This window comes from Oryzias melastigma, linkage group LG3 (genome assembly GCF_002922805.2).
Source record: "Oryzias melastigma strain HK-1 linkage group LG3, ASM292280v2, whole genome shotgun sequence".
In the NCBI taxonomy this organism is placed as follows: Eukaryota; Metazoa; Chordata; class Actinopteri; order Beloniformes; family Adrianichthyidae; genus Oryzias; species Oryzias melastigma.
Window position 1 is genome coordinate 30,916,594 of NC_050514.1, and position 13,842 is coordinate 30,930,435.

At 37.6% G+C, this 13,842-nt stretch overlaps 1 protein-coding gene across 1 annotated transcript in view; it reads right to left on the reverse strand.

Moving 5' to 3' along the window:
• Nucleotides 1-13,842, reverse strand: part of itfg1 (integrin alpha FG-GAP repeat containing 1) — a 154,858-nt gene that overhangs the window by 117,807 nt on the left and 23,209 nt on the right. The window contains exons 7-8 of the mRNA XM_024295946.2: nucleotides 12,031-12,080; nucleotides 2,320-2,398 (exon numbers count right to left, since the gene is read on the reverse strand). Of these exons, the coding sequence (XP_024151714.1) occupies nucleotides 2,320-2,398; nucleotides 12,031-12,080 (129 nt within the window). The remainder of the gene's footprint in view (nucleotides 1-2,319; nucleotides 2,399-12,030; nucleotides 12,081-13,842) is intronic.

Consider the following 13,842-nt stretch of genomic DNA (forward strand, 5'->3'; position numbering starts at 1 on the left):
ATAAGTATTGGTATTCTATGAAAAATGCCACACATCCATGTTAAAAATTTAGATTTTCATTGGAGGGGGTCTTTACGTTTACTGCTAGACATACCTGCGCTCCTCTAACAGGTGCATTAGCTGAGTGGGAAAACAGTTCCGGTTAGAGATCGTGATGTTTGGGTTCTAATTTACAAACCCTTGGAAAGTGTTGCACTCTCTTCCTTCACGCAGTAAGTTAGAGGCGGCCGGCTGGTGAGGATTGGCTTATACCCCCCCACAACTCAGCTGTCACGTTCTCATTTCAAATCTTTAAATTACCAAAACTAAAGTACACAAGAACAGATAACGTCCAAAACAAAGACTTTCCAACTATGCTATTAAAACTGTAGATCCAGTGACACTTCAAGCTTTTTTAGGTTGAGAGGGAGGGGGACAGCCATGAAAAGCCAGTAGACAACTAGAAAGGAGACGTAGAGTTGATCAAGAGAAATGAGGATAGAAGGTGACAGCAGAGGAGGGGTCGACTTAAGCACAGGCAGCAAACGAGAAAAAAAAACAGACATTAGATCTTCCAAGGCAGTGCTCTCTTAAGGGATTATTAGATGCGTGACGTCCTCCTAAAAGCTCCACGCCTCACATCTAACGAGGACAATATCACCATGCGACATTTCTAAGCCACACAAGGATGGAAAAAAAGATTAAAGAAATGAAAAGTTTCAAAAGATAAGCCGACATTCAAAATGCTATTAAAAAAAAAGAGATTTTTTTTGACCCGAAGATAAAAAGAAGGACACAGACAAAAATGACCTCACGGCAAACAAACAGCACTTTGGTCCTTCAGGCACAGACTCTACTGCCAATTTAGGAGGGGGAAGTTTGCTCACTAAATATTTGATGGACACCCTGAGCCGCAATGAGATTAAAAGATTAATCTTGCCAATACGGATGTGTTTATCAGCATCAATACGTTAGTGTGCGCGCTCATGTGCACAAGCAACACAAAAGCCCAGATTTAATTAAAAATGCAATGAAGCTCACACAGCAACAATAAGCACAGCGCAGAGCGCAAACCGAGGGATCAGGTCACACACAGAAATAAACAGTTTGATGTCAGAAGGAAACAACAAACCCAAAGAGGCACACACCAGACAAAGATGAAAGGCTGTTAAATATAACTCGTGAAAGAATGTTTCATTTAGTTCACTCTTCATTTTTGTGACCTATTGGTTAAAAAGAACAATCAACTGACAGACTGAAAATGTGCCATTTTCAGTCTAATTTTAGTCGTATTGCATAAAACCTATTAATCATCAGCCAACGAGAAGAGCTAAAGCTGAAGAAACTCTAAAAATACTATTTAATAATTTTCCAATATAAGTGGAACATTAATGTGGTTTTAATGTACTCAATCAGTAGTTAGTGTGATGAACTATAAGACCTCGAATCAAAAGCTGAAAAAATAATCAAAAGAGGAGTCTTTGAGAGTTTGACTTTTTCAAATCCAAAAATTCCAGGAACTCATACTGTGGGAAATTGATTACACTTTATTGCTGCTGTGAGAAATATTTTGGACATTTTTAACCAGCTAATAGATTTAAGTTAACAGCTAACTCAAGCTTTAGAACTGTCTAGAAACTGTGTGATGATACTTTAAAAGTGGGGTCATCTGGACCCCACACAACAGTGCGCTGAACTTTTTTTCTTCCAGTTGTGTGATGTTCTTCGATCCTCTCTGGTCTTGTTAGCCTCTGAGAGTTTGTGTTAGCCACATTCTCCTTCACCTCCGGCCGCTCTGACAGGATGACCAGGGGCCACTTTGTGGATCGCACACTGCAGTCTGGAGATTTGAAAACCGGCAGAGATTTGCCGAGGATAAAATGTAAAGCTGCACTGAACAATGAGTTTCCCTGTCCAAGATAGTTTAGTGGGATAAGATGCTCACACAAATCTGGCTGGATGTGGGATTGGGAGTGTGCTGTGTGGACTGTGTGCCTGTCACTGTGTGTACATGTGTGAGAGGAGCTTGGTGGGAAAGGGGTGAATATTTATGGCTTTTGTCTGTATTGGGGCAGAAAGTTATGTGATGAGAGGGCTGCAGTCAAACTGTCGAAGTCAAAAAGACCAGACAGCCCTATTTGGAAAGCTTTGAAGCTAGACAGCTTCGAATGCAAAAGAGCTTAAGGGGCTAAGAAGGGAACGGAACTGCCACACATGCACATGGAGACAAAACTATGGAATAGGACAGCAGCTAAACCAACACACATCTCTGGTTCTGGAGCATGCTCTGACAGAACTAATTCTGAATACAATCTATAAAATAACGAGTATTTCTCTCACCAAAATCCACAAAGGAGGACTGTCCCACAATCTTGACGTCTGACTTTGACATGACTCCAGCCTTGGTAAAGTTTCCATCCTGAAAGTTGGACAAAAAAAGAGAAGAGAGAAAAGATTTTTTAGAGCTTTTACAAGTCAAACATACTGAAAATGCATGACTGTGACCTCGAGTGCTAAGTGGCGTAAGCATAGTGTCGTAGTGACAGATCTGATCTATCAAACTAAAGATGGATCTGAGGTACTCTGACACTGTGGTCGTGTTCCATGTAAAACAGATTTTCCTTGTGCATGAACACGAGTGCATGCATAATGTGTCATAGGCTGCAAACATCAACACATTTGGAGTCAGATGACAAATTCTGTTGAGGCCAGTCGTTTATATGCAGACATTTTTTTGTATTTTCAGTTTTTTGTCGGACGCTTTCTGTTGTTGTAAAACCTTTCTGCCAATCAATAGATTTCATCGTGTGACGACAGAAGCTCCGCCCTAACTGGTCCGCTCCATTTTTTTATAGACCAAAGATGGTACGAGTCGGTCCTGCTTAATGTATCCTTAATGGTCCGCTTAACACTCAAAGTCCGGTCTGGTCCAATCCGGTCTGGACCGCCCAGTGGAAACAAGTCAATGGAGTCCCCTTTTCCAGACCCGCACACAACCCCCCACCTTTTCACTCCTCCCACCCCCTAACTGATGGACATAGCTGGACTTTGACATTCAAAAAAGGAGTTTATAAAATGGCTGGATGGATAATTAAATTTGATTCATGGGTATTTTCCCTACATGGAGGACTTTTTTTTTTGGCTGTTTATATTATCTGAGCAGTTTCTTAATATGATTCATTTTATTCAAGCTAAAGATCAAAAACCAAACAGTTATTTAGTCCAAAACTGCTTGTGAAGTTAAGTTAACACAAGCTTAAATTACAAAACAAAAAGGCACATCATAATTTGTCTTGCTATAAAAAAGGAATATGCAATATTATATATAATAGTTCAGGACTTTGTGCACAAGAACCACTCGCCACAAAGTCAGCTTCTTCCCGCGAGCCGTCACTCTGATGAACTCTTGACCAGTCTCAGAGTACGGTGCACAACATGGGATCAGTTTTAACCGGACACTGTTGTATATATCTTTATCCCCCTTGTTATTTTTTCAGATGTGTATATATATACGTGTATATATTCATATTTCTATTTTATCTTTTTATATTATTATTATTTTTTATCTTTTATCTTTTCTACATAGGAGCACAGGTCACTGGAACCAAATTCCTTGTATATATTCTATACTTGGCCAATAAAGCTGATTCTGATTCTGATTCTGATTCTAAACATGGTTTAAGGTAAAAACTTTGGTATTTAGAGAACAGAATCATGAACAGTTGACAGGACAAAACAGTGAGAGTAATTTTTCTGTAACAGTGCAGTTTAGAGAGTCATAAAAGTACACTTTAAGAGACATGGTAGTTTACTTTAATAGTACCTTGCATTAAGATTTATTTTAAACTATATGAGCTTTCTGAAGTAACACAAAAATAAATACTGGTATAAGATTACTTTATAAACCATATAATTGAGACTAAAGACCTGAAAACAACATGATATTGCCTCCTTGACAAACACATAATTACACAGAACAGTTGTTTGTGCATTTTTGAACACAATACCATCATACAATATCATAAGTCTAACATCTGTCTTAAAGTTCTAGTTGTTTAGACGTTTAAATTGGTTATTAAACTGAAGTTAATCACTGTGATCTGCAGTCTATACTGCTGATGGAACTGCAGCTTCTACTGATCCATTAAACAACTCGATGAGTGATACTTCTGTAATTTTCAGTTAATTAGAGAAGGGATTGTTTTTGTCCGCAAATTATGTTCACAATCAATCAAAAAAGGACAATTGTTATTTTCCAGAGCACAGGTGATCTTCATCAGCGCAAAGCACATTAGACTTGTTTCACGTATTTCCTGTGAATAGATTAACTACTTAATGAGCTCTTCTTGTACTTGTAATTAGATTTCCTTTAGCTGCCATGAAACGCAACAGCCAAGATGACAAACACCATTCCAGACGTAGAACAGCCGATAAAAAAACAGGTTACAGACTCATCAGCTGCCTTAAGCTGTTTTTGGTTTAATGTACCATTAAATATCAAAGAATGCAGAGACAGGAGGACTGGAAACAAACAGAAATTCATTCATCTTTGGAATAAAAATGCTAAAAAAAACAAGTTTTTAAAGCAGAAACAGAATAGTAGCAACATTTCTAAAAGCAACAACTAAAAACCGGACATTTTCAATACCGTACTTTCCGCACTATAAGGGACACTTAAAAGCCTAAATGTTTGTCAAAAATCAGCTGTGTGCCTAATAATCTGATGTGCCTTTTGTGTTTACCAAGTTTCAAAATCTGTAAAATGTTCTTGTGTAACTTTGGGAAGTCTCAACTCGATTGACTACTGGACGATTTCTCGCTGACACAGGAGCGCTCGGATGATTATGCTGTGCGGATTCTGAGCGACACAGGCAGGTACCAGACAGGGATTCTAGCAAGTCGTGTTCTTGGGAAACAATGTGGATGGCGGTAAAGTTTAACGCATTTCAAGTTACCCGTCTTACTGCAACAAACACATAAAGATCAGCCAGCATGTCAGAGCGCAACCTTTACCATTACGCGCACAGGCACGGCTGCGTGCCGCGCAAAGATACAGCCAAAATGTACGCACGTTCTTCCAGTATGTTTGTGCGGGACTGTGCAAGTTGCCTTACTTAATTAAGCAAGGTCCACACTGGACGCAGAAGTGCTTTTCTTGTTTGTATTTGTTTATTGCGATTTTATGTATAATTTCATCTCTATAGTCTGTTTAGATACAAAAACATGATCGCATTTGTCAATATTAGTGTTTTATTGTGAAAAATTGCTTATATTTTGAAAATAAACCAGATTTTCTCATGAGTCTTGATGTAATTGAATTAACCAGGATCGCTTGCAAAAAATAGGTCAGACAACGAAATGATCTGCTGCAGGCGCGAGCCTTCCGCCTGGTTCACACTGTGCGTGGAAGCGCCGCAAAGCAGCGCGGGACGTTGGCCACTTCCATTCTGCACCCTTGTTAACCTACGGTGTAGTTCATACCAGACACGGTGCGCCGCGTTCCACTGCGGAAGGCTCGTGCTGTGTAGCAGATTGTTTCAGCTTCTGCTCCATTTTGAGCGCGAGCTGCGAGCGATCCGCATCAATTCTGGCATGAAGTTACTTTAAGATGCATAAGAAAATACAGTTTATTTTCAGAATATAACCAATTTTCCCAATAAAACAAATTGTGATTGACAAATGCGATCATGTTTTTGTATCTAAACAGACTGTAAGTATGAAAAAAAAAACATAAAATCACAACACACACACGCAAACAGAGAGACACACACACAGATCAACGTAGAGGGACAACTCCAGAGCGGGGAATGGGGCTGGGTTTTGGGTGTAAAAAACAGCAAGAGAGAGGCAGAAAGCAGATCTTCTTAACAGAAACATGGGGTAATATTTTTAGGTTATTAATTTACCCATAATGGCAAAAACAAAAAACAAGAAAAGGCTCTAGTAGAAGCGCCTGTCGACTGTCGCGGAAAAAAACGCGTCTGGTGTAAATTGCTGGAGAGAGCGGATGCCGCGCGCACTCTGCTCCGCACCGCATCATGCAGGTGGCACCAACAACCGTGCCATGTTCTTTACCAGTCTGCTGTTCGGTTAGAACTGCAAAGGTCAACATGCCTAAATGCCTTAAATTGCTGCCATGTGATTGGCTAATTTGAAATTTGAACAGGTGTGGCTAATAAAGTAGCCGGTGAGTGTAGCATACAGAGCAAAACTTTTAGGTTTTGTCACAAGCCTGCCATGGTCTCATGTCTCAGGATGACTTTTATTCATCTATTGAGACACAGGCAGGTCAACAATATACATTTAACTTTTACAATCTTTGGGCTGCCAGCACTCCTTCTTCCAGCTATATATTTTCTTATTGGAATAAGGAAAACGTATTTTAATACTGTTGCACAGGACAAGTTAAAGAGAAAAAAACAGTAATAGTAAATTTAGATCTTGGTAAAAAACAGAAATACAATTACTACATTTTGAAATTGTCCAATTTTTATCTTGAAACATATTTTGTACAACCATGAAATAAATTGCTGACTGTATGAGATCGATTCATGTGTCATCGCGTGTTCAGCTCTTATTAAATGAATCGGTATTAGACATTAAACAGCATAGGCTGTGGATCGTGTCCCCACATAACCTCTGACTATCCGACGATGGCAGAGTGATTACAGACCGTGCTGATTGAACTTTCTGTGATTAAGAACAGCTGACTGATGCATGAAAATGATCAGATTAATAACCTACAGTTCCCCTCAGTTCACATCACTCTAAACTCATTTATTTGAAGGTAGTGCAGAGACATAAATACTTAAAAGAAGAGCATATAAAAAACAAAACCTCTATTATAGACTAAATATAAATTGATACTACACTTGCTTTTTGCGCTTAATCAGTAAGGAGACCTTTGGATGCATTCATGCAAAAATGTTCCTGAAAAAATATCTGATTCTTAATTTCATCCTTTTTGAAATAACAAAAAACTTCCTTCAGCTCAATATATTCGGTATTTCATAAAAATTCCAATGTGATGATGTAGTGTTGTGGATATAGTAAAAGCTGCTGATAACTAAAGAAACCTATTGAAAAATGGCTTCTTAACAAACAATCCAAACCATCAGGTGAGCTATAAGACAGCCCCTTTCATACAACTTGGCTTCTTTTCCAGCAACCCCCTCTCCCTCAGCTCTGTGACTTGATTTTCTTTCTCTGGATGCTTTCTCGTGTAATCGCAGGAAAACAGAGGAATAGGCAAGGATGCGTACAGACTAAGGCTACAAGAAAAACAGAGAAAACTAATTAAAAGAGAGTGCTGGAGAAAGAGGAGTGTGCTGGCCTGTGACCGATAGATGCGGCTGCACCGAACCAAGGACCGCGATGGCATTAACAGGGGTCTAATGCTGTGTGTTTGCTGGGAAATGACACACTCGTCTGGGTTTGCATGGATTTCTACAAGTATGTTAGGAGTGCTTTTTTTATTATTTTTTTTAGGAGAGCTTTTTTTTAAATGTATTACAGTGAGTGTACATGTAGGGGCTTGTTTATCTGAGTAAGGAGTTCCTGCAAAGCAGATTCAAGAAAAAACAAGTGTTTTTTTAGATTATACCAAAGCTCCATCAACGTCTCAATAGTTTAAACTTTAGGGTGTCTTCAGTCTGGACACATTTGGTTCTTGTAAAAAGAACCAGAGTTTATTTCCCCCGATAATCTGGAACAAATTCTCACCCAGGTGGACCCTGGTTCAGAACCAGAAACCACTCTCTGACCCATCTTTCGAGGTGGTTTTGGTTAATTCCCATGTGGGACTGAGTTTAGGTTCGTTCAGAACTTTTCTCAGTCTGAATAGGCCCCGAGCTCGTAGCAGAACAACTGGGCCAAAACGAGCGCTGTAGCCGAACATTATGGGACTTAAACAGAGTCGGAAGAAAGCAATCGATGAGTTGCAGACAAATGTAAGGCGACAATGAGACACAACGACTCATTGTGGTTGGATGAATGCAGGCTCATTAAAACAAACTTTAAACGTGATTCACATTGCTTCTCACTCTGTTTTCCTGACAATCTATATGTCATAAACACTCGTCAGCGTACTTTCATAGCTGCCATCACCTCAGTAACGATCTTGCAGCATGCCTCCACCGTACAAAAGTACCAGTAAAAAGTGTTGAACCTGACGTTGATACGGACGTTCAGAATTGTTCCACAAAATATAAAGTTGTACAAGGACTGCAAAGCTCAGGACTTCCGTTATTTTTTCTCTTGTTGGCTTGCCCCGTTCTTGTAAATCCTGGCCAATGACTGAAGAGATCTGTAGTCACATGGTTTTGTTTACAAGCTTTTGTTAGTAGCAGAAATATATGATTGAAAGGCAGTCTGAATACAGACCAAGTGCAAGGTTCAGGACTCGATTTGGACCAGATTAAGTGGACTTGGTTCGAACCGGGTACCTGTACGGTTCATGTGATTTTTGGGTTGTCCAGCCTGTGGAGGGTCGGCATAGAGAGGAACAGCCCCATCGTAATCCTTGTGATATCCTAGGTATGTTGACGTTGGGAGTGGGGTCATCTGGACCCCACAAGACAGCGCGCTAAACTTTTTTATTCAAGGATTTTTCATCTTTATTGGAGTCCGTGGCAGACATGAACTCCTGTCCACCTTTGTCATGGAGGGATGGGGTCATCTAGCGAGCTCGATGGTTATACAGTCACCTCAAAAGACCACATAAAAATGGAACATACGTTTGCCATGCTTGTGGTAACTGTAGCGCTGGGTGATATGGAAAAAAAATTGTATATCACAATATAAACTATTTCATATCATAATAAAAAAATATATCACAGTATATCAAAATAAAATATATTTTCAGTTATTCTCTAATAGAAATAGACAATTTTTTTTTTTTTCAAGTAACATGTAACTGAATAGTTACAAATGAGAAACATTTTTTTAAAGTGCACAACAGTTTCAAGTTTCTAAGTGGGAAAACACATTTTTGCACAAAAGACAAAAGAGAAACAGCACAATGTACACTTTCCTATTGCCCACAAGATATGTATTGTCATATTGCCCAGCATAGGTAAGTGTATCAATAAGTATTCGTAAAGCCAAGGGAAGTTGAATTTACTTATGACATACGAGTGATTCTGTCGTAGGGTGCCCTTACGCCACACTCTAGTCATTGGTAAGATGTAAGTACTGGTCATTTACTGGCCCAGCAGTAATGCCACATCTATGGCGGGAGCAGATGAGACATGAGTGCCTGTAGGATGTCTCACAGAAACCCCTTTCTGATTGTGTAAGTTCCCAATTTCTAACAGTCAAGGTTGCATACAAGACGCGCTCATTTATCATGTGAACAGAACTCGTGAGCGCCGTGCACAGTCTACGGGAAAATCCATAGAAAACGCCTACATCTCACTCACTTACTTTACCTTTACTTCACCCTTGTGTTATTTAAGTGTTGGCTGTGACCCGTCACCAGCAGCATGCCCGTAGTGCATTAACATTTATGCTCTACAGACTAACCAGGTGGTCTATGACCTTCCTTTTTTGTGCATACTACCAGCATGTTCTATACAGGTTTGCCTATTTTCTTTGTCAGCAAACAACCTGTAGTTGTCAGGCTTTAACTAAGTTATTATTTCACTTCACTTTTATGTTATTTATCAAGTGACTTCAATGAACAAGTTTCCTGTGGACTTTAAAATAGCAAAGACTCAGGCCGATAACATATAGTATCTATAGCAGTAACATACTGACAGTTCCATATGTTCCTGATTGCACTAAAGCTGTGATCAGGCAGACATCTCTGCAGCCCACCTCATCTGTTGCAGCTCTTTGGGGCTGGCAGTACATTTGTTCTGGCTTGCTCCAACTTGTAATTACTTTTACCCAAACTCCGTCTCTGCTAAAACCTTCTGTTTCTGCCTCTACACTTTCCCCTTCCTTCCTTCTACGCCTTTCTTTTTTCATATCCCCCCCTTCTGTGATAAGATGGACTACTGTTTGGCTAATGCCTCGACCTGCTGAATTTCAAATAGGGCCCTTTGACAAAACTCAGAACTATGGTCTCTCTTTGTTGCTTCTTCGGAATATTAACGAATATTGCAGCAGAGATAGCAGCCTCAAATCTTTGCTGAGCCATTTGTTGCGTTTAAGGAAACAGAAACAGTCATTTATAGTTCTGAAGGTTTACAATGGGACTCCATTTCAAGTATGGAACAAGATAATGCTCCCATACTTTTGTGATAATGCAAGTGTAATGATTTTTTAGGAGAGGCGGCAAACATCTGCATATTACTGAGTGCAGATAAAAGTCACAACAACAGAGATGAAGGTTTTATCCCATTTAGCTGTCACTGTGAGGCAGAGTCTCCAGGAGGTTTTGACCCATTTGAAATGAGTTTTAGTTTCCTCATACGAATTTCAGGGATTTTTTTATGTTCTTAAAATTCTAAACATGTTCATAAACAATTTTCATTCATAATAGCTACAGTCATTGTGGCTGTTTCTCACTTTTTCAGATGTATCTTAAACTTCAATTTGAAAACTAGAAAAGTTGCATTAGCTGCAAAAAGCATTCACACTAGCATTACCTGCAATAATGCTAGTGTGAATGCTTTTTGCTGCAAGTATATAGTCATGAAGCTTTTTGCTGAAAATAGTGACCCAATTTACCTGTAAGGATTTTCTGAAAAAGCAAAAGCCATTTGCTAAATGTTGAATTAGCTAAAAGACTGGAAATGTCATTAAATAACTATTAAAGCGCTGAAGTAGACCAAAATTTCTGAACATTTTGTAGTAAAATTGCTTAAAAATCCCTAATACATGCCACGTTTTGCAAAAATATTTAATGTGTGGCTCCAAATTAGCCAAAAAAAATCTGAGTGGATTCCAAATTTGCCAAAAAAGCTAGCTAGCTGCTTAAAGACTTAAAATTGCCTAAAATTCCTCAGTAAACTAAATTAACCTTTTGATAACATAGAAGCTAAGTTCAAAATGAGCCTATAAAAACCTCAGTAGATAACAAATTAGCCAAAAACATTAGCATGTTGTTAAAATATAAGATAACCTCCAAGTTAGGATTAAAATCCTAAGTAGATGCCAATTTAGAAAAAAAATAAAAAATAAAAAAAAAAATAAAAAAAAAAGCTAGCACATTGCTTAATTACAAGTTAATCTCCAGAATAATCTTTTTTTTTAATTGAACAACTGAAAAAGCCAGAACATGGTTTAAGCAGTGAAAAAACAAAATCAGATTGTGTTTTTACAGCCAAAAGTAAAAATATCCTGTAAATCATCAGTAAATTAAGTTAGTCAAAAATGTTAGCCAGTTGCTAAAATAGAAGCTAAACTCTAAATTAGCCTATAAAATCCAGAGTAGATAACAAATTAGCCAAAAACGTTAGTGTGTTGCTAAAATATTAGCTAAACTCCAATTTTTTTTAAATTACTACAAAAGATTAAAACATAGCCCATGAATATATTTAAAGAGTTGCTGCTAATCTACTTAAAATTTGGAAAGTTTAAGACTTTTTAAATTAATTTCCTGTGGGGCATATTTTGCTTAATATTTCAAAAACTACAAAGTTCATGAATACCAAAAATACAAGCAGTAATGTAGTGAACAAGCTGAACGTTTTGATACCAAGATCGCTGGGATTGAGTTTTTACGTACAAAAAGGAGCAGGAGAATCACTATTGTGTGAATGCTTACGAAGCATTAAAGACAAAAATGACCATTTTATTATTTTATGCCAACATATGTATCCAGTAAAAGCTGAGCTTATGTGTCTTAGGAAATAAGTTTTAGCCTTAACTGAAATAGGAGTTTATGCAACAATGGTGCAATTCAAATGAACTAAAATTTGCATATTCTCTTTCAATTAGAGCGGCACAGCTGTCAGATTTGCAGCCCTCTCCTACTGGGTCACAAAACTCTTCTTTTAATCAAAATATTTGGAGGTTTATTAACAGCCATGAAAGGGTGAGTGTGCCTCATTAAGCAAAGTGACATCACTAACAGACTGACTTGTTTAACGAAAAGCTTTTTACCTTGTTGATCCAGGTCTCAAACGTTGCCCCTTCAGTTGTCAGGAACAAATCTGGAAAAGGGGAGAAGAAAGGGGGCAAATAATGAAGTGGGATGCATTCAATTACTTCAGCAATTACAATCAAACGAACAGTGCCTGTTCCACACTATCTGTCGGTGTACTTTGCTGTCGTTCAGGCATTTCAGATGTCAGTTATTCTTGGTAATGAAGGTAAGTGGAGTGATGATTAAGAAAAGTATCATCAGCATAAAAAAGTTGTAACGCATGTCACGTTTTCTGATGTTCAAAGTGCAAGCTTTTGAACAGAAGATGAAAGGCTGTAGTCCAAAATGCTGCAGGAAACAGAGCGGTTCTGATTAGATTCCTACATGTTCAGTCATTTTTTTAACATAGATGCAGAGATGTTAAAGGCCGACAGAATGCTGATGAACTGATGAAGACTGAGCTGAATAAATAGTATATCTGGAAGATGGTGAAACAAGGTTAAGGGAGTTTAGATAAGTAGAGGAGTACATTTTGTTAGTAACTAACAATTTCAAAAATAAAATCAAAGAAGAACAATAACCCCAAAAACTAAAAAAAAACAACAACAAAATCTGTCATAAGCTTTATTTTAAACTTTGCAACAAAAGTCGCATTTTTCATTTTGATCTTTTTCCATTCTTTTACACTTTTAAATTAAAGCAAAAAGATACTGTCTTTTTTTTCCGAATTAGTACATTTTTAATGTTGGGCATTCCATATATTTAAATAATCTAGTATTTCTATGTTTGAGCTTAATTTTTTTTTCTTATTTCTTTTATTTAAATCAAGTTTTTCTCTCCACGGTCGCCTTTGTGAGTTCAGTTTGGATATGACATCAACAGTCCTTCCACAGCTGCAGAGAAAGTATGTGAACCCTTTGAGAGTATCTCAATTTCTGTAAATAACAGACACATGGTGTGTTTATTTTTTTTAATCTCAATATAAATCCCAACAATGGATAAAAAACACATAATCATGTCTCCAGTTTATGCATAAAACCAAGTAATTCCAAAGGGTTCACATATTTTCTCCTGCAGCTGCAAATACCTTGTTTTTCATCCATAGTATAAAACAAATCATAATTAATTTAGCTAGTGCCTTGAGACAACTGCAGTTACAACCTGGTGCTTTATAAATAAATAATTAAATAAATAAAGATATTCTTCATTCATAAAACAGTAATATTAAGAGCTCATCATATTGTATCATTTGGGAGTTAAAATATGAACAAATGCCCAGTTGACTGATTTCCTAATATTTATTATAAGACATTATCTCTAATAAGTCATTATAAAAAAGAAATGTTCGTCCATTATGCTGTAATGTTTTGAATCCCAAAGGTAATATGAGTAGTTCAGCAGTAAACTATTAAAGCAGAGGCAAAGCAATTAGAATATTTTTAATGTTTTTTAGGTTGCTCTTGTCCACAATACCATAAAGAATTTAAGGCTATGTTTATAAAGCTGTATATTTGTTTAAATTAAAGCTTAATGTATATATTAAAAAACAGCTGTCAGTGTTGTAGAATTTACTGTAAGAAAGTTATTATACCAGGTATAGAAATATTTTTTTAGAAAAGCTTTTGGTTTAGGTTAGTGAGTCTGAGCAACACCTTCATTAATAAAACCTCTACTGATGTTGTCTGTCGATAATGCACTGAACTTCTTTATTCCATGTTATTGCCTCTTTATGTTGTATTCCCATAAGATGTTTCTCCTGATCATTGGTACACGAGTCGTTGTGGTTTTTCTGTCTTTGACCTGGACAAGAAAAAACAGATTGCCGGCCT